We start from the raw sequence: 21,053 nt of genomic DNA, 5'->3' as shown, positions 1-21,053 counted from the left end.
ATAATCTGATTTTAACCCTTTCATGACTAAGCCTATTTTTGAAATTTGGTGTTAAAATCCGTATTTTTTGCTAGAAAATTACTTAGACCCCCCAAACATTATATACATTTTTTTAGCAGAGAATCTAGAGAATAAAATGGAGATTGTTGCAATATTTTATATCACACAGTATTTGTGCAGCGGTGTTTTAAACGCAAATTTTTGGGAAAAGGGACACTTTCATGAATTTTAAAAAATCCAAACAGTAAAGTTACCCCAATTTTTTTGTATAATATGAAAGATGATGTTACGCCGAGTAAAATGATACCAAACATGTCACGCTTTATAATTGCACGCACTCGTGGAATGGCGACAAACTACGGTACCTAAGAATTTCCATAGGCGACGCTTTAAATTTTTTTTTACGGTTACCAGGTTAGAGTTACATAGGAGGTCTGGTGCTAGAATTATTGCTCTCACTCTAACGATCGCGGCGATACCTCACATGTGTGATTTGAACACCGTTTACATATGCGGGCGCGACTTCTGTATGTGTTTTCTTTGCTGCGCGAGCTCGCGGGGACGGGGGCGCTTTAAAAAATGATTTTTTAAATTATTTAATTATATATTTGTAAATTGTGTTAAAAAAAAAAAATTTTGATGACTTTTATTGCTGTCACAAGGAATGTAAACATCCCTTGTGACAGTAATAGGTGGTGACAGGTACTCTTTATGGAGGGCTCGGGGGTCTAAAAGACCCTCGATCCCTCCTTTGCGCTTCAAAGTATTCAGATCGCCGAAAACGGCAATTCTGAATACTGTGTATTTTTTTTACATTGGCGCCATTGGCAGCCAAGTAAACGGGAAGTGACGTCATGACGCCGCTTCCGCGTTTACAATTAGAAGGCTGGAACGAAGCCGCCCACAGCTTCGTTCCAGCCTGCCCGCAGAGGCAGCCGATTGGCCACTGGGCCTCCCGATCGAGGCCCGGTAAGAGCGGCGGGAGGGTGTCCCCTCCCGCTCCTCCGGTATAACAGCCGAGCGGATTTTAGCTGCATCAGTTGTTTATACTTGGATAGCCGATCGCCCGCTCTAAACAACGGTACCAGGATGATGCCTGCAGCTGCGGGCATCATCCCGGTATAACCCTGGAAAGCCAAGTACACAAATCTGCGTACGCTCGGCGGAAAGGGGTTAAAACAATTTTTTCCCCACTCTACCAAAAAAACTAAACATTGAGCTGACCATACCAAACATTCTAGTATGACAGAGAAAAGTGATGTCATAAGCTCATGAGAAACTAATTGTAGAACATAGGTTAACCTACAGAAAGTCTGCAGGCAACAGAAAATGAGGACTAGACTACTGCACAAAGAGGTGCAGAAGAACTGGCCTGCTAAAGCACAGTTTAACCCCTGGAGGTGCCAGAAAAACCAAATCATTGTAAGGCTAGAAGCAATGATTTTATACCTTTAAGATTGTCCTTTTTATACCCACTATTGTCTTCCCGTTTCTTACCTTGGGAATTTTTGGATACCAGTACAGGAATAGGATCAAACTCATCATCAGCTGTTTTTTCTGTATCATCCGGGATATCAAAGCCCGTTAGGAGGTTAGTATCGTCTGCAGCGTGCGAAGGAGAAAGAAAGAAGCGGGAAGCTCAGACAGCGAAAGAGAAGCTAGTTAGCAAATTTATACAAAAAGCCAAGCAAGGGAGAGGACTATGGGGACACACAGGGTGTATGAGTACCGTGGACAACACAAACATGCTAAAGGGGCAAACCAGGTACTGACTGTCATTTATTAGTGGCAGATCTTGCTCTGCATATTAATAAGTGTCATGAGCTAAAGGACATCCAGACAGAAAACATAAAGCCAGTCCAAAACAGTCATTTCAGTTTGGGGCAAGAGATTGGAAACGCCTACAGGCCTCATTTTTTTGCAGGGAATCCAGAAACCAAATCACTGGAAAAATGTTCTAGGCTCTTCTACCTACTGTGGTCATAAACATGGGATCTTCCTTTTCCTGCTGCATTTTTTACTTACTTACAGTGGGGACGGAAAGTATTCAGACCCCCTTAAATTTTTCACTCTTATATTGCAGCCATTTGCTAAAATCATTTAAGTTCATTTTTTTCCTCATTAATGTACACACTGCACCCCATATTGTCAGAAAAACACAGAATTGTTGACATTTTTGCAGATTTATTAAAAAAAGAAAAAAACTGAAATATAACATGGTCCTAAGTATTCAGATTGCTGTGACACTCATATTTAACTCAGGTGCTGTCCATTTCTTCTGATCATCCTTGAGATGGTTCTACACCTTCATTTGAGTCCAGCTGTGTTTGATTAAACTGATGGGACTTGATTAGGAAAGCCACACACCTGTCTATATAAAAGACCTTACAGCTCACAGTGCATGTCAGAGCAAATGAGAATCATGAGGTCAAAGGAACTGCCTGAAGAGCTCAGAGACAGAACTGTGGCAAGGCACAGATCTGGCCAAGGTTAGAAAAAAATTGGCCAAGGTTACAAAAAAATTTCTTGCGGTAGAGGGTAGCACTGCTAGTAGGTCCAATAAGGAAATATTGCCTGTGGAGCCAAGAAATCTACAGAGCCAGCAGGTGATTTAATCACCCAGCATCCACTCCAAAAAAAACATCTGCTCTTTTGAGAACGGGTTACATTTTATTGAGCTAAAGTGCATTGCCAGCAAATCGATGCTGAATAGATTATATAAAAACGTTATAAAAAAAGTGGTAAAGTAGGGTTAGCAACATACAAGTACTAAGCGGCTTGTGTGCTCTAGCACCATCCGATTGTCACCAGTCAGTATAGCATCTGCATGATCAAGCTATGCAACGATGACACATACAGTGCCTTGAAAAAGTATACAGCCCCTTGGCATTTTTTGTGTTTTGTCGCCTCACAACATGGAATTAACATGGATCGTTTGAGGATTTGCATCACTTAATTTACAGAACATGCCCACAACTTTGAAGATTTTTTTTATTGTGAAGCAAATAACAAATGGGACAAAATAACAGAAAAAGTAAATTTGCATAACTATCCACCCCCCTAAAGTCAATACTTTGTAGAGCCCCCTTTTGCGGCTATCGCAGCTCCAAGTCGCTTTGGATAAGCCTCTATGAGCTTGCCACATCTTACCACTGGGATTTTTACCCATTCCTCCTTGCAAAACTGCTCCAGCTCCTTCAAGTTGGATGGTTTGCGCTTGTGAACAGCAATCCACGTCTGACCACAGATTTTCTATTGGATTGAGGTCTGGGCTTTGACTAGGCCATTCCAAACACATTTACACGTTTCCCCTTAAACCACTCAAGTGTTGCTTTAGCAGTGTGTTTGGGGTCATTGTCCTGCTGGAAGGTGAACCTCCGTCCTAGCCTCAAATCACACACAGAGTGGTACAGGTTTTGCTCAAGAATATCCCTGTATTTAGCACCATCCATCTTTCCCTCAACTCTGACCAGTTTGCCAGTCCAGAGTTCTGAAAAACATCCCCGCAGCATGATGCTGCCATCACCATGTTTCACTTTGGGGATGGTGTTCTTTGGGTGATGTGTTGGGTTTTCGCCAGACATAGCGTTTTCTTTGATGGCCAAAAAGTTCAGTTTTAGTCTCATCGGACCAGAGCACCTTCCTCCATACATTTTGGGAGTCTCCCACATGCCTTTTCGCAAACTCAAAACGTGCCATTTTGTTTTTTGCTGAAAGTAATGGCTTTTTTTCTGGCCACTCTGTCATAAAGCCCAACTCTATGGAGAGTACGGCTTATTGTCGTACTATGTACAGATACTCCAGTCTCTGCTGTGGAACTCTGCAGCTCCTCCAGGGTTACCTTAGGTCTCTGTGCTGCTTCTTTGATTAATGCCCTAATTGCCCGGTCCATGAGTTTTGGTGTGCGGCCGTCTCTTGGCAGGTTTGCTGTTGTGCCATGTTCTTTCCATTTGGTTATGATAGATTTGATGGTACTCCTAGGGATCAAAGATTTTTTTTTTTTTTTTTTTTATAACCTAACCCTGACTTGTACTTCTCAACAACATTGTCCCTTACTTGTTTGGAGAGTTCCTTGGTCTTCATGGCAGTGTTTGGTTAGTGGTGCCTCTTGTTTGGGTGTTGCAGCCTCTGGGACCTTTCAAAAAGGTGTGTATATGTAATGACAGATCATGTGACACTTAGATTGCACACGGGTGGACATCATTTCACTAATTATGTGACTTCTGAAGGTAATTGGTTGCACCAGAGCTTTTTATGAGTTTCATAACAAAGGGGGTGAATACATACGCACATGCCAATTATCAGTTTTTTATTTCTGAAAAATTGATTTATGTATATATTTTTCTAATTTTACTTCACCAACTTAGACTATTGTGTTCTAATCCATCACATATAATTCAGATTAAAAAAACATCGAACTAAAGGCTGTAATGTAACAAAATAGGTAAAAAGCCAAGGGGGCGAATACTTTTGCAAGGCACTGTAGTTCACAGTATTAGGATCATATATTTACACACTTTAATACCACATGTGTGGTTTAGATGCGTTTACGCCTTCCCATCTTGAGGTTTAACTACTTGGAAGGTGATAAGCACTGTGGTATGTCCTTATGAAAGTATTGTAAAAGCAACATATAACACATAAGGTACACACAAAGTGAAATGAAGAGTAAGAAGATGACGACATTTACGTACTTCCAATATATCGCACACATACACAATCACCTGTACAACACTAGTCTACATATTACACACACAAGTTCAAATTCTGTTGTGCCCAAAAATACAGTTTTTACACTGGCACCACTACAAGCTCAGACGATAGTAGGACAACCGAGCAAAAGGCGTATGGTATCAAGCAAACTGACCAATTTTGAGTAGTGGTTACTGGTCCCACTCTCATATGTACCAGAATATTTGGAAGACTACATATTTGTCTGATAATAAGCCAGAACCATTAACCGATGTGCATCACTAGTATTATTACTGATATGATGTGAAGAATTGGTTAACAAAGAATTTACGAGATGAACAAATAGCAGATAAGTTGTTCACAAGATACATGTCCCATATTTTTGGGATGTACATAAAATGAAAATGTGCCATATCTAGAGTTGTAATCTGCATTGTACACAGTTTACTTCCTGCCAGTGTTTGCATTTTTTCAGTTACAATCCCTATTGACTAAAGGGGTCCCCAGCATAGGATCACTATTACATTCACTATATCTTAGATTTCTAGTGTAATAATGTCTTTCTTTTTACAAAAAAAAAAAAAATACATACATCAGCGTGAACGCACATATCAACAGAGTATGTACAACTGTGAGTCTGGGAACAGAAACTCTGTGGTTGGAATGCTTCCTTAGGCTCGATTCACACAGGGGCAACACGACTTTAACGCGACTTTGCACGGCGACTTCAAAGTGACTTCAGCGCGACTTTAGCAAATTACAACGCGACTTCAAGGACAGGCGACTTTGGCTGTGGCCAATCACAGGACAATCAGCTCTCTGGGAGGGAGGGGTTTTCCCTGCAAAGTCGCTTGACTTTGAGAGAGAGATCCGACTTGGAGGCGACTTCCATTGATTTCTATGGTACAGGTCGCCTACCAAGTCGGATCCAAGTAGTACAGGGAGTACGCTCTGAAGTCGGAGCGACTTCAGTAGTGTCTATTAAGACGCTCCCATTCACTTAAATGTGAATCTCTTTCTGGGGCGACTTGGGGCGACTTGAGGGCGTACAAGTCGGATCCCAAGTCGTCCCAGTGTGAACCGACCCTTAAGCCACAACTACAGGCAAAAGGCTACATAGTATATACTTAACATGCGTGGGAATTTTTTTACTTGCAGAAAAATGTTATTCTCTGCAGCCAGTGTTGTGACCCTGGCATCTCTGCCAGACAGCACATCCAGAACCTTGACTTTTTTTACAGCATTTCAGCAGCACAGCTTGATTAAGACCGTCTTATAGCCTGAAAACGTTTCATCTCCTATCACATATGTACCCAAATGGCTGCCCTGCTGTACATCCGATTACAGGAGGTTGATATAAAAACAAATTCAGGGTCTAACACTTGCTGCATTTAATAGGTTTTTAATACAGAGCTGTATTTTAAAAACAGTCTGGACTTTAGCATTAACAAAAAGGTATAGTGCCTGGCTATGTGACCAAATATCTACACAATGACAATGTTTGTGAAGGGACTGTCATTGCCATTCAGGCAGAGCTTGCAAATCTGCAATGCTGTGTGAACCCAGTTCTTCCTGTTTAGCTATGTGTGACCAATGCCAAGATATTTAGTCAGATGACCTGTCCCAAAAAAAAAAATCTATAAAATTATTACAGTTAAAGCAAAATTAAACCCCAAACCAAAAAAAGTTATATATTGCAGTTTACCAATCATTACTTGTGGTGGCTGCATTAATTTTTTAAAGCTTTTTTTCTGTTTTCAGGACAGTAAAACACTTCCTGCTTCAGGGTGCCTATAATCTGAATAAAGAAGCAACAGAGACACCATTGAACAGCAGCATTGTCAGTATGGGGGGACCGAATTACTTCAATAGTTATATGTTACGGTTTACAGAGATTAATCAAATCTTCCAACATAAGTTATACCCATTTATCTACTGACATCTCTTCTCAAAAGCTGTTCAAAATACAGAATTTATACAGCTTGTCCGAGCTTTAAAAGGGGTTGTAAACCCTCAAGGTTTTTCACCTTAATGCATTGTATGCATTAAGGTGAAAAACCTTTTGTAGTGCAGCTGCCCACTAGAGCGCCCCCCCTTTTACTTACCTAAACCCAATCGTTCCATCGACGATAGCAGGGGGAGCCAGCTGTAAATCAAATCCAGTGACACAGGAGCTGGAGGGTGGGGCAGAGTCATGCTGTCTGCGTCAATAGATGCGGCAGCAGGACTCAGGAGCGCGCCCGCATGAGTGTCCCCATGGAAAGCGGGTCTCCGTGGGGGCACTCAAGAAGAGGAGGAGCCAAGAGCATCACTGAGGGACCCCAGAAGAGGAGGATCAGGGCCGCTTTGTGCAAAACCCTTGCACAGAAAAGGTAAGTATGACATGTTTGTTATTTACCCACTTAAGGACCGAGCCTCTTTTTGAGATTTGTTGTTTACAAGTTAAAACTGTATTTTTTTTGCTAGAAAATTTCTTAGAACCCCAAACATTATACAATTTTTTTTCTAACACCCTAGAGAATAAAATGGCGCTTGTTGCAATCCTTTCTGTCACACCGTATTTGCTCAGTGGTCTTACAAATGCACTGTTTTTTGGAAAAAATACACTTTTTTGAATTAAAAAATAAGACAAAAGTAAAGTTTTTATATTGTGAAAGATAATGTTACGCCGAGTAAATTGATACCCAACATGTCATGCTTCCAAATTGCACCTCCTCGTGGAATGGCGACAAACTTTTACCCTTAAAAATCTCCATAGGCGACGTTTAAAAAATTCAACAGGTTGCATGTTTTGAATGCATTACAGAGGAGGTCTAGGGCTAGAATTATTGCTCTCGCTCTAACGATCGCTGCCATAGCTCACATGTGTGGTTGAACCACGTTTTCATATGTGGGCTCTACTCACGTATGCGTTCGCTTCTGCATGCAAGCTCGGCGGGACGAGGCGTGTTTAATTTTTTTTTTCTCATTTATTTTACTTTTTATACCATTCTTTAAAAAAAAAAAAAAAAAAGTGTCACTTTTATTCCTATTACAAGGAACGTAAACATCCCTTGTAACAGAAAAAAAGCATGACAGGACCCCTTAAATATGAGATCTAGGTTCAAAAAGACCTCAGATCTCATATTTACACTAAAATGCAATGAAAAAAAAGGCCCTTCAAGAGCTATGGGCGGAAGTGACGTTTTAACGTTGCTTCCGCCCTGCAACGATATGGAGACAGGCCCCCTCTCCCACCACCGATAAAAGTGATCTTGCGGCGAATCTGCCGTAGAGACCACTATTATCGGAAAGCGGACCGCTGGCCGAAGAAGAGGATACCGAGGTTATGGCAGCTAGCTGCTGCCATAACAACAATATTCCTCTTCAAAGTTAGGACGTATATCGGCGTGCAGCGGTCCGTAAGTGGTTAATAAAAACAAACAATAAAAATCCTTTACAACCCCTTTAAGAAAGCAGGGGCTGGAAGCTGGGGTTACATTTTGCAGAGCCCAGTGAGGAGAGCTTAGAGCTGATTGGAGGAAAGGGAAGGGAAGGACACCCTCCCCCCCCCCCCCCCAGCACACAGGAATAAAGCCAAGGCTGTCAATCACAGGCTGTGTGGTGGCGCTCCCTCACGTCACCTTTTTTTTCTCTTGGGGTCAGGTAAACATGTCAGAAATTATTCATGCAGATAGAGGAATGAGGCAGCAGACAGAAATCACACATAGTGCTCTGGACTGAGACAAGTACACCATATAGAGGGACATGGTTTATATTTCTTGTCAGAGGTTTACAAAAACGTTAAGATTTAATTTTAAACTTATGACTGTACAGAGGGAGTAGTAAACCAGTCAGTTTGGAGTTTTTCGCTTCATAATATGGTGCCCTGCAGTGGACAAAGTGCCATACTCATGATATACAGGTATAGGTGCATCTAAAAAAAAATTGGACTATCATCAAAAAGTTAATTTAGTTCAGGAAATTCATTCAAAAAGTGAAACTAATTTTACATCATTACACACAGAGTGATATATTTCAAGCATTCCTTTCTTTTAATTTTAATGATTATGGCTTACAGCTAGTGAAAACCCAAAGTTCAGTATCTCAGAAAATTAGATTATTACATAAGACCAATAAAAAAAAAAAGCTTAATACAGAAATGTTGGCTTACTCAAAAGTATGTCCATGTACAGTATAGTATGCATTCAATACTTGGTTGGGACTCCTTTTGCATGAATTACTGCATCAATGCGGCGTGGCATGGAGGCGATCAGCCTGTGGCACTGCTAAGGTGTTATGGAAGCCCAGGTTCCTTTGATAGTGGCCTTCAGCTTGTCTGCATTGTTGGGTTTGGTGCATCTCATCTTCCTCTTGACAATACCCCACAGATTCTCTATGGGGTTTAGGTCAGGCTAGTTTGCTGGCCAATCAGAGTGATACCATGATCATTAAACCAGGTATTGGTATTTTTAGCAGTGTGGGCAGGTGCCAAGTCCTGCTGGAAAATGAAATCGGCATCTCCATAAAGCTGTTCAGCAGAGGGAAGCATGAAGTGCTCTAGAATTTCCTGGTAGAGGGCTGTGCTGACTTTGGACTTGATAAAACACAGTGGACCAACACCAGCAGAAGACATGGCTCCCCAAATCATCACTGACTGTGGAAACTTCACACCGGACCTCATGCAACTTGGCTTTTGTGCCTCTTCACTCTTCCTCCAGACTTTGAGACCTTGATTTCTGTATGAAATGCAAAATTTACTTTCATCCGAAAAGAGGACTTTGGACCACTGAGCAACAGTCCAGTCCTTTTTCTCCTTAGCCCAGGTAAGATGCTTCTGACATTGTCTCTGGTTTAAGAGTGGCTTGACACAAAGAAAGCGACAGTTGTAGCCCATGTCCTGGATAAGTCTGTGTGTGGTGGCTCTTGAAGCACTGACACCAGCCCTAGTCCACTCCTTGTGAATCTCCCCTAAATTCTTGAATGGCCTTTGCTTCAGAATCCTCTCAAAGCTGCGGTTATCCCTGTTGCTTGTGCACCTTTTTCTACCACATTTTTTCCACTGTTCCACTTAATTTAATTTCCACCCAACAGCACTCTGAATATCCAGCTTCTTTAGCAATGACCTTTTGTGACTTATGCCGCGCACACACGAGCGGACTTTCTGGCAGACTTGGTCCGGCAGACTTGATCCGGCAGACTTGGTCCGGCGGACCAGACTCAATTGTGTGTGGACTCCAGCAGACTTTTTTCTCCCAAAAGTCCGACAGACCTAGAAATAAAACATGTTTCAAATCTTTCTGTCGGACTCGAGTCCGGTCGAAAAATTCACTCGTCTGTATGCTAGTCCGACAGACTAAAACCGACGCTAGGGCAGCTATTGGCTATCAACTTTCTTATTTTAGTCCGGTCGTACGTCATCACGTACGAATCTGTCGGACTTTGGTGTGATCGTGTGTAGGCAAGTCCGTTCGTTAGGAAAGTCAGTCGGAAGTCCGCCGGATGGACCGTCAGACCAGTCCGGGCGAAAAGTCCGCTCGTGTGTACGCGGCATTACCCTCCTTGTAGAGGGTGTCAATGACTGTCTTCTGGACAACTGTCAAGTCAACAGTCTTTCCCATGATTGTGTAACCTACTGAACCAGATTGAGAGACCATTTAAACTAAGGGCTCAGGAAACCTTTAAAGTTGTTTTGAGTTAATTAGCTGATTAGAGTGTGACACCATGAGTCTACAATATTGAACTTTTCACAATATTCTAATTTTCTGAGATACTGAATTTTGGGTTTTCGCTATCTGTAAGACAATCATCAAAATTAAAAAAAAAAGAAATGCTTGAAATATATCACTCTGTATATAACGAATCTACAGAATATAGGAGTTTCACTTTTTGAATTAAATTACTGAAATTAATTAACTCTGATGATATTAAATTTTTTTTGAGATGCAACTGTATATCAGTAATTGCTCCAAGAGTTTGGGTCTATGGATATCCAGACGCAAGGACCTAAGATCATTGATGCAGATAAACCAAAACCCTGGGAAAATCCTCATTTCACCTGACATTCACAATCATATCTCAGGGTGATCTACCTACAGAATGGAGCTGGTATTATCAGTAGTGAGCAGATAGGAAACTGTGGCCCGATAAAGATCTGGAGGACAACTGACCCCTTTTTGTCCTTCACATGTTTTTTTTTTATACAAATTAGTTTAAAAAATCTACATGTGAAAAACACTGATTAAAAATAAGTTAGTAATATATGTAGACTTCTCTGCATTAAAACGAATAGGAATTTGTCAGATTTAACAAAAAACAAAACAAAAAAAAAAACGATTTGGATTAGAATCCTGGGCCAGAGGGAGCTGGAATCCTGTGTGTGCTAGTAACAGTAGCTTTTTGCAATCCACAGAACATTTACCACCTCCAATTGTTAAAAGTAGCCATTTTAGTATCAAATAGGTGTTGCTGTATATGCACCAATACTGAGGGGCATCTAGCTTTTCTGTTAATTCAGTGATTGGATATTTCATGCCACTAATGTACAGGCAACACAATGACACTATCATTCTATTTCAGCATAGATTAACAAAACAAAAACTTCACAGTAGCCTCTTTCGTCTCCTGGTTAATACCGAAGTTCTAGCTGTAGCTGCTTTATTAAAGTGGTTGTAAACTCCCTTTGAATAACTGTACCTATAGGTAAGTCTATAATAAGGCTTACCTATAGGTACTGTAAATATCTCCTAAACGTGCCTGTATATGCAGCCAGTGATGTGACTGGCAGCTCTCGCGCACATGCGCAGGAGTGACGTCACGTGGCTCTAGCCAGTTGCACCGCCGGAGTCCGCAGACTCGGCAGGAAGATGGGTGAAGATGGTTGCGGCCTCCAGTAGTGACAACGCATCGGTGGAGGGCTTCATTTGCAGGTAAGTTTCACATAATAAACTAGTAAGCGATGCATAGTAGCACATTATGTCTTTACTTTGCAGGTCAAAAAAAAAAAAGCCAGGAGGTTTACTTTCTCTTTAAAGATACTCTGTCATCAACTTAAAAAAACTGCAGCTAAAGTATTGAAAAATCAAGTAATTAAACCCAATTTTAATATCAAGAAAGTTAGCCGACTTGCAGTATTTTCCTTTTAATAATTCTTTTTTCTTTGCTCACGAGCAACTTGCTAGAAAATTTGACTTCAGGAAGAGTCGAAACAGTAGCATAGCCCCTGCCTCCTTCTACATCATAGCCCTCAGCTCTTCTGGGAGTGTCTACTTACCCTATGTTGTCTGAGATCCTCTACCCCTCCCCTCACCTCCCTAAATAACCTTTTACGTAGCTGTCGGAGTGAAGGAGAATATGATAGAGTGTCATTTGGATAACAGCTCCAAGTCGGCTGCTGACATCACATTCAAGATGGCAGCTCACATTCATGTTGGAGATTTTTAAAGGTAAATAAAGCATAAAATAAGGTATATGCAAATAGTCATATGGGAAGATGTCATGGAAATGATTAGTCTGGAGACAAGGTCACTAAGAAAGAAACCAAAAGGAAAGAAACCTAAAAGGAAAAGCCTCCTTTAACATGGGGCCTTCACCCTGCTCCTGAATACATCTCAAAGCAGTATACTGTAACTATTTAGACATAAAAGTACTTAGGCTGGCCATAGAAAGTTCTAATTTCATCTAGTTCAGCAGGAACCGGCTGAGATTCAAACCATGTGTGGGCAGGCTAAATGTACCCAAGTTGACCGATCAGCCTGCTGGATTTTACATGCGAGTATCGCTATTGGCTGTTATAGCACACTATCAATCATTGTGTTCCCCTGGCAGGTTCCCCCGTCCCCCTGGCAGGAGAACACAATGCCTTGGTGGGAGTGATTTCTCCCTCAACACGGACTGTGTTGATGGGGGACTTCCTATTTGCAGGAAAGAAAATCTCTGTGCCTATGGCCCGCCTTAGACTTTCCTTGTTTCTAAATCATTAAACTGCAATCCTAGATTTCACCTTTAAAATAAATCCCCTATCAGATAATTCAATTAGGCAGTCTAAAGATGTTATATTAAGTGCAGTACCCTACAGTCAACCATCTATTGCAGCTGAAGGTGTAATCTACCTGGTTATAACCTCATGAAACATGACTTAATGCTGCAGATGAACACAGTTTGCACGTTAAAATTGTTTCTGATCATCTGCAAAGGTCGATCCCAGGACAACAGATTCTATAGATCCTACACAGTTTTGATGCCATTCTAATTAAATCATTTTCTTGAAAAAATAGTCATCTGGTCTTGGCATAACTAACTCACAGATAGAAATCACGCTTGACAAGTGTGTCAAGAGTTTGACTCACTAAACAGGTTGCATGACATGGAAACGGCACGATTAATGCATACAGCTATACCATCATACACACAGACAACTTGTGGAGTGAAATGTAAGAAAAATGACGGCTTCTTACACATACATTTTAAATTGTTACCTGCAGATGTTGGAGCAGAAAGAGTTACAGGGGCAAACTCGTCAAGAAGGTCAGCCGCAGGGTTAGATAAAATAGAGTAGTCAAGAAGAGAGTCCTCCCCAGTGAGAGAGTCTGGAGATCCCAAAGTGCAGCATTAAAAAGATAGCAGTATGTTAGTACAAAAGAATATTGCTTTTGTTAATGGAATTACTAACCTCTGGGTGCAGGAAACAGAGAAGGGAACATTGTCAGCTATAGAAGGCTATGCCTATTAGTCCTTGCCTACTCAGATACAGTATATGCAACCTATGCACTAAAACGCCAAGTGCAGCTTCAGATAACCTCTCTCTCTAACACCTCTCTAATAAGACACATTTACATCTGCCCCACGATAACCAATCTCTTTCTCCAGGCAAGAAAGTCAACCAATAACTCCAAGTGTAGAGGGTGCCGATCTGGCTTATCCATATCCACCACACTAAACTGCTAATTAAATCAATAGCTAATTATGGAAAAAGGCAGGAAACCTTTTATGGGTTCCTCACTAAACGGACCTTGCTCTGGCTTTTGTATGCCCTTAGAACACTAAATACAGATTAGAGCAGCAGTTTCAGTGCAATTTCCTTCATGTTTCATGGCAGCAAAGTAACTATTGAAACTAGTTACTTAAAGAAACTAGATTTTCATAGGAAGTCACTTTATATGTTTTTCTGTTAAAGACAGGTTTTCTTTAACCTAAGGTGGATTGTACCATTTATCACCATTCATATTCAACATTGTTAAGAATTAAATCCATGCTATCTACTGATTGACGAGAGGCTAATTTTTTTAGGATTATTTGAGCTGAGACGTCTACTAATGGCTTCAGTCAGAAATACACCAACCATTCGTTTATGACCACTGATAATTTAAGTGAACAACACTGATTATCTCATTACAATTGCATCAGAAAGTTGGTGGGATATCTTGGGTAGCAAGAAGTTGATGCGTTGAAAGCAGAAAAAAAAAAGGGTATCGCATTTTTGTTTTTGTGTATAGGGCTGTGTAGCCACAGACTGGTCAGGGTGCCAATGCTGAGTCCACAAACAAAAGCACCTACAATGGGCACCTGAGCATCCAAACTGGACCACAGAGTAATGAAAGAAGATGGCCTGGTCTAATGAATCATGTTTTCTTTTACATCAAGTGGATGGCTGGTTGTGTGTGCGTTGCTGAACTAGGTTAAATAGGTGCTGTAACGACCACCAGCTGGAAACGCTCAGAACAAAGTCTCAACAATGTCAACAGCACACCAAGGATCTCCAAAAAAGGGTCTGACACTGATGTTCACATCACGTCTCACTTGCCTGATGAAGGGGTCCTGCGCAACCCCAGAAATGTCACCGTTTTAGCTGTGATGAGATTGTCAAATAAAGTGTTGGACCCTTTTTGGAGATCCTAGTGACATATCCTTTATTTTGTGCTTTCCTGGGGAATAGATAGATGCACTATGGGAAGAAGGTAAGCCGACAGAGGCAGTGTGATCCTTTGGGCAATGTTCTGCTGGAAAACCTTGGGTTCTGCCATTCATGTGGATGTTACTTGACATGTACCACCTACATAAACTCTGTTGCTGACGAAGTACACCCCTTCAAAGAAATGGTAGTCCAAGATGACAGTGGCCTCTTTCAGCAGGATAATGCACCTTGCCACACTGCAAAACAATGGTTTAAGAATTGTTTGAGGAACACAGGGAGGTTGATTTACTAAAGGCAAATATACTGTGAACTGCAAGTGCAGTTTTTCTAGATCTGAGGGGAAGCTCTGAAATAAAAGGAAGCTCTGCTGATTTCTATCATCCAATCATGTGCAAGTAAAAATGCGTTTTATTTTCCTTGCATGTGATTGAGTATTCTTTGCAAAGTGAAGCTTTACCAAATTTACTAAGCTCTGGAACAAGTGCACTTGCAGTTCACAGTATACTTGCCTTTAGTAAATCAACCCAAATGAGTTTGGGACGTTGATGTGGCCTCCACATTCCCCAGATCTCAATCCAATTGAGCATCTGTGGGACGTAGTAGAAAAACCAACTCCGATCCATGGGAGGCCCCATCTTGCAACCTACAGGACTTAAAAGGGTCTGCTATTGTTGGCTTAGTGCCAGATACCAGCATACCTTCGGAGGTCAAGTGGCATCCATGCCTGGAAAGGTCAGGAATATTTTAGTGGCAAAAGGAGAGCCTACTCAATATTAGCTGGGTGGTCATAAAGTTATGGCTGATCGGTGTACGACTGCTATACATTTCAAAGATTATAGTCAACATTTCCATAGCCTGCCTGCCTAAAAATATGGCTTTGTTGGATGAGCTAGAGCTAAGGATTCAATACAAAGACGTCAGTAGCAGTCATTTATGTAACAAAAAACAAAAAACTAGGAAAATGTAAGCTTTTGCCCAAAATTAGCCCAGCTTTAAGCTGTTGCACTGTATGTCCAATAGTTTGTGGACCACTGACCTTCATACATATATGAACTAGTTGGATTTTCATTTGCCCTTCCTTTACAGCTGTAACAACTTTTCCTTCTGGAAAGGCTTTCATCAAGATTTGAAGTGTGCCTGGGAATTTGTACCTATTCAGCCCAAAGGAGCATTTGCGACCAGGTACTGATTTTGGAAGAGAAGACCTTCCTTTCAATTGGTGAAAAAAGTTGATGTCAGGGCTCTGTGTAGGCCATGTCTTTATGAAGCTAGCTTCATAAGGTGAACTCAGACTTATGAAGCCTAAAAGGCCCACCTTTGAATGTTGCCCAAGGTTGGAAACACACAATGGTCCACAATGCCCTTGTATGCCATGGCATCAACAGTACCACCGTAAAAACCAAAACTAAACCAAATGGGAGGGGTGTTCACATACTTTTGCCCATATAAAGTATTTTTTTAAAATCAGAAATCACTATAATGTGTTTTTACAGTGTTTGTAAAGAATAGAAGAAATAACCTGGCTCGCTGTGGCAAGCAACCAGTCTAATTTCACATTTCTCTAATTTTGAATGATTTGCATCTGGTTAATGGGGCTGAACATTCAAAGTATCTATGCTGAGAGCAAAAATCATGGTTAAGAAGCCCACCACCAACCTGTACGATTTGAAGCAATGGAGTCAGCCTGGGATGAGAGGCGCTGGGGCATAGGAGGCTCAAGCCCTGGAATGAGGCTCTCCACCACAGGTTCAGTTTTTCCTGGCACATCAAAGAAAAATTGCGGCAGAACACCAGCGTAGTGCAGAAAGAAAATGGCAAAGACAGAGAAGGGAAATAGAACACAAGAAAATAACATGAAGTTTAAAAAAGACCAACAGACCAATTAGTGATAGTACAGATGGACAGATTACAAAGAGTAAAAGGCAGTAATACATCTGCCTGTCATTCCTTCCATCACTGACACATGTCACAATCTCTTTACTGACGTGGCCATCATGTGAAAGCACTGTATGTATTAAGAATAGTCTGTTCACTTCTCTTTTTATATAAGGGACCAAATGAAGTCCAGTGTAACTTAGCAAGGGCTTTGAAGTCACCATAAAGCTTGTTACTACTAGTTAACTTTTACACTACCTGCTTGTCACTTGGAAATGAGCTCTTAGGACAGGTTTCTCTTTAATCCGAATTCTAAATAGTCATAAAACCAGAAAGACTGTGGTCATAAAGAGGTAAATATTCAGCATCTCAGTTTTAAAATGTATTTGTTTGGTTGTACAGTTTATCTGTCTAGGAGACCCAAACATCCATGTGATATATAAAATGGAAATTAAACATACAACAGTTGCAAGTTATAATATCAAAACTTTACTGAGCTTAAAGACAACAGAGAGAGAAGACCGGTCTCTACTTGACATTTGATAATTATATCTTAAAGCAGGGGTGCCCAACCTCTTTACCTTCCTGGGCCACATTGAAAGAAGAGGAATTGTCTTGGGCCACACATAAAATACACTAACAATAAGGATAGCCGATGAGCAGAAAAGGGCAGATCGCAAATTACCGATTACTGATCTAGATAATGGACCAGACTAATAAAAATGTAATTTTTTGTAATATTTTTTATTATAAAAGTAATATAGAGCAACATAAAGCTAGTGCGATATGCGACACTGATTTTGATAAACCAACACATCAATATCTGGTTCGATGGATGTAGTAGCAAATTTTCAATGAATTCTCAAAGTGCTCATCAGATATTTTGGTTCTAATTTTTCCCTTTGTGTGCTTGATCCTTGAAAATAATTGCTTACAAATATAGGTGCTACCGAAAACTGATGACATGAGTAAGGGGTGATTGTGAAGAGTGGGAGATTTTTCTTTGGAAGGATAAAACTGATAAAAGTCCAGTAAAGATACACTGTAAATTTTTTCTTTGGCCATATGTGTTCATGCGGTGTAAATACATTTTAACATTTTTAGGTAAGTTTACGATTTTGTGTTGGGCCGCATTCATAGCCGTATTGGGCCACATTTGGCCTGCGGGCTGCAGGTTGGATGACCCTGTCCTAATTTAAAATTAAATTATTTTGTAGATGTGATCCTGCTCTCCAAGGACCACTTTTTAATTCTATAGGAAATCTCAGCAATAAAACGCCATCCAGGCTTCTAAAATTTCCACCGTAGCTTTAAAAGGCTATGGAACATACATTACAAGCTGGCTAATGTAAAAGGTTTTAATAACATTTATAGATGAAGTTTTAAATGTTTCAGATTATATGAAAGCAAATTATTATATTTTTCTATTTAGGGCCAATTCACACTGCAACGCAGAGTGTCAGGAGCGGGTTACCGCTCCGTGTTGCCGGCTGCACTAGGGGGTAGTGTGGTCCATGAATCATTGCATCATACTGCTCCCCATTTTTTTTTTTTTTTGAATGAGCGTGCTGCCTGACACTGCAGTGCATTTCTGGCCAGTGCGGTACGATAAAATGTAGCATGTCTGCATTTTATCGCGGCACTAGGCAGCATGGCAGTTTGAATGGGACACACGGAAAACAATTTCCTGTGTGTCCATGCAGTGACAGGTGTTTTACCATGCAGTAGAAAGTCTATCACCGCACAGTGTGAATTGGCCCTCAGGGTGGTAAGAGGAAAGATTTTCAAACACACAGCTTACTATCCGGACCAGTAATCCTATAGGAAATACTACCAACTGTCAATCGGCTACACTCTTTTGCCTACATAGGAGTTAGGACAGAATGGTCTGTATATATGCATTTTTACATAAATAGCTTTGAGGGCCCTTTGGCATCTTAACATTGCGTTAAAATGCATTACGTCACACACTAATGTACAGGGCTGCCAATGCACTACAAGAAACAGAATTAAATTTTTCCTTAAATGCAGTACACCACAATGCATGCAATGTGCATTATGTTGCCCCGTAATGTGAATGTGTTGTCCGCTACTATATTGGTGCATTGGGCGCCATTGAAAATGAATAGAAGCGCAATGCAACATGCCATAGTACTTTGTGTGCTGTGAGTTGAGTTAACGCATGGTAAAAACGTGCATTTGACATCAATGCATAAGTATGATTACGCCATAAACATTTTTAATAGCTTAATGTCCAAGTTGCCTGGCTGTCAAAACAAGAATTCATCAGGCACAGTCACAGTGAAGCCAGACCTACTGAACTATATTCTTGTTCCAAGTCAATGACTTAAAGCAGGGGTCTCCAAACTTCTTAAACAAAAGGGCAGTTTACTGCTTTTCAGACTTTAGGGAGACCGGACAGTGGCTAATGAGAGTGGAAAATTCCCCAGCATCAAATGGGAGTCCACAATGTCTCATGCTTGGTGGTCAGTGGGATTTAAAAAAATGTGGTCGGTAGAAGGAGGAATAGTGCCCCATCATTGGTATTAGTGGCAGGACCAGTGCACCATTGTTGGTGTCAGTGGGAGGAATTATGTCCTATTGTTGGTGTCAGTGGAAGAAATGGTGTTAGTGAAAGGAATGACGTCTTTTCATTGGCGTCAATAGAAGGAATAGTGTCTCAAGGACCAGACAAAGGCAAGCAAAGGGCCACAACCGGCCCTCAAGCCACAGTTTGGAGACCACAGACTTGAAAAAAAAAAATGAGGCCACAGAAACAGCATGAAAGGCAGGCAACTAGCAGTTTTAGAAGCTGGTATGCAATGAGAGCCTACATATTTCTGTTTTTGGATAGAGTTGAGATACATTAAAAGGGACCCTGAAAGGTCTCCAAGTGTTTTAAGTTAGCATGTTCCCTGCAGTAGAAGAAACAGCATATACACATCGCTCCAGCGGCACGTCTCTCTCACCTATCCTAACCTATATTCCAGAGCTGCCATCTCGAAAAACCTCTTTAGGGTTCAACACTTCCAGGAGAGTCCCCCATCACACCCTGGTTCCTGCCATCGGCTCTATACATCACTGCAGAGTGCTTCCATCAACCCTAAACGTCACTGCAGAGTCCTACATTGAGGTAGGGATCAAAGCAGGGGTATAAATACAGGGGATGCTATTTTGACCCCGGCCTCATAATGCCACAGGGCCCAACGCAGCCTCCTTGTATACCAGGATATGAGGAGTGGTGGGGGCGGCTGCATATAGAGGAATCGATCTCTCCATTTTCCTCCTGCAGCTACCGAGTGGCTGTGGGTGGAAGGAGGAGAAGTGGGCATTCAGGAGGAAAATTGAGATTGATTCCTCTATATGCAGCCACCCCTGCTGTTCCTCCCATCCAGTTTCCTTCTGCTGCCCCCTTTGTCCTCTCCAGTACCCCTGTTCTCTTTTCAGCCTTCCTCCCCCACACCACCCTGCTGGGTTCCCCCATCCTGCCGGCTGCTGCAGGGAATGTGTCAGCATGAAGAGTGGGAAAGGGGTCAGTAAATGTGTCATTGGCCAGCCACTTCCTTCTCTGAAGGGAGAGTCAGTATGCGTACCGATCACCGATTGACTGTCCATTCATAACTGAGGTATAGTAAACTGCTTCAGTTTGTGCATGATCGGTAAGCTCTGTACAGGTAAGGTAAAAAGAATAAAATAGCAAAAATAAAAATACTACTGACAGGAGTGGTGGAACTACTAGGGATACAAAGGATGCACTTGAGGCCGGACCCTGGCATTCTGCCGTCAGGCTCAGAGGGAGGGTTTCTGGCTGGGGGTCAGGGGGGCCCTTCACGATTTCTTGCATCGGGGCCCTGAAGGTTCCAGTTACGCCACTGGTCAAAAGGGAGGTACCAGCGTGTGTAAGGGAACACAGGCAGCTGACATTCCCAAGAGTTGAATGCCAAAGAGGTTTTGTGAGGCTGCAAGTCTGAAACAGAGAAGTATGAGAAATGGGATATCAGATGTGAGCATACACTTTTCTCTTTAGCAGGGACCTGACAACTTTAAGCATTTAGAGACCCGAAAGGTTCTCATTAATAGCAAATATGTCTTCTGGCTTAAGCTTAGTCAAAGTTTTAGGTTGGTCAAGTGAACAAAAGGTTTTCTGTTGTCCATGGTAAGGAGGCACACTTTAATATTAATTATGAACTGTCTAGACTAAGATGCCCATTTCTCAGTATTTACCATTCACAGCCTCGGAGGTGCTCCCAAAGGGATCTGCCAGCTGTACAAGGTGAGGAAGCAGAAGCTGGGGCTCTGGAGATTTTAGACCCTCAATCAATTTCTCTGGGTCAGGCAAAAAAAAAAAAAAAAAAAAGAGGATACAAAAGAACATTTATAAGTAGGCAGCAAAGCTTAGGAGATAACACGCATTTAAAGAGGCAAAAAAGGGATTTTATAGATAGCCAGGTAATAGTGCACTGAGTGCCATTTATCAAATTGTATGTTACATACATTTTCTGTACTGATCTAGAGAACTCAGTTATGTTCAGCAATCGTAATCCATAGCAAGTTTAAGGATCCATTCACAGTACTGCGCTGGAGCAAAGTAAAG

At 41.4% G+C, this 21,053-nt stretch overlaps 1 protein-coding gene across 6 annotated transcripts in view; it reads right to left on the bottom strand.

Moving 5' to 3' along the window:
• The window catches only part of AAK1 (AP2 associated kinase 1), a 214,619-nt gene that overhangs the window by 27,291 nt on the left and 166,275 nt on the right, over nucleotides 1-21,053 (bottom strand). For 2 of the 6 annotated variants that reach the window (XM_073622010.1, XM_073622011.1), the window contains 2 exons: nucleotides 20,684-20,785; nucleotides 16,241-16,342 (listed from right to left, as the gene is read on the bottom strand). The exons of 1 other annotated variant lie outside the window; for it this stretch is intronic. In XM_073622010.1, the coding sequence (XP_073478111.1) occupies nucleotides 16,241-16,342; nucleotides 20,684-20,785 (204 nt within the window). Of the gene's footprint in view, nucleotides 1-1,497; nucleotides 1,603-13,148; nucleotides 13,260-16,240; nucleotides 16,343-20,683; nucleotides 20,786-21,053 lie in introns of all 6 variants that reach the window. 3 more of the 6 variants (XM_073622013.1, XM_073622014.1, XM_073622016.1) reach the window with 2 other exon arrangements.

The sequence above is a fragment of the Aquarana catesbeiana genome, linkage group LG03 (genome assembly GCF_042186555.1).
Source record: "Aquarana catesbeiana isolate 2022-GZ linkage group LG03, ASM4218655v1, whole genome shotgun sequence".
Lineage (NCBI taxonomy): Eukaryota > Metazoa > Chordata > Amphibia > Anura > Ranidae > Aquarana > Aquarana catesbeiana.
The sequence above is the reverse complement of the archived record's forward strand: the minus strand, read 5'-3'. Positions and strand labels throughout refer to the sequence as shown.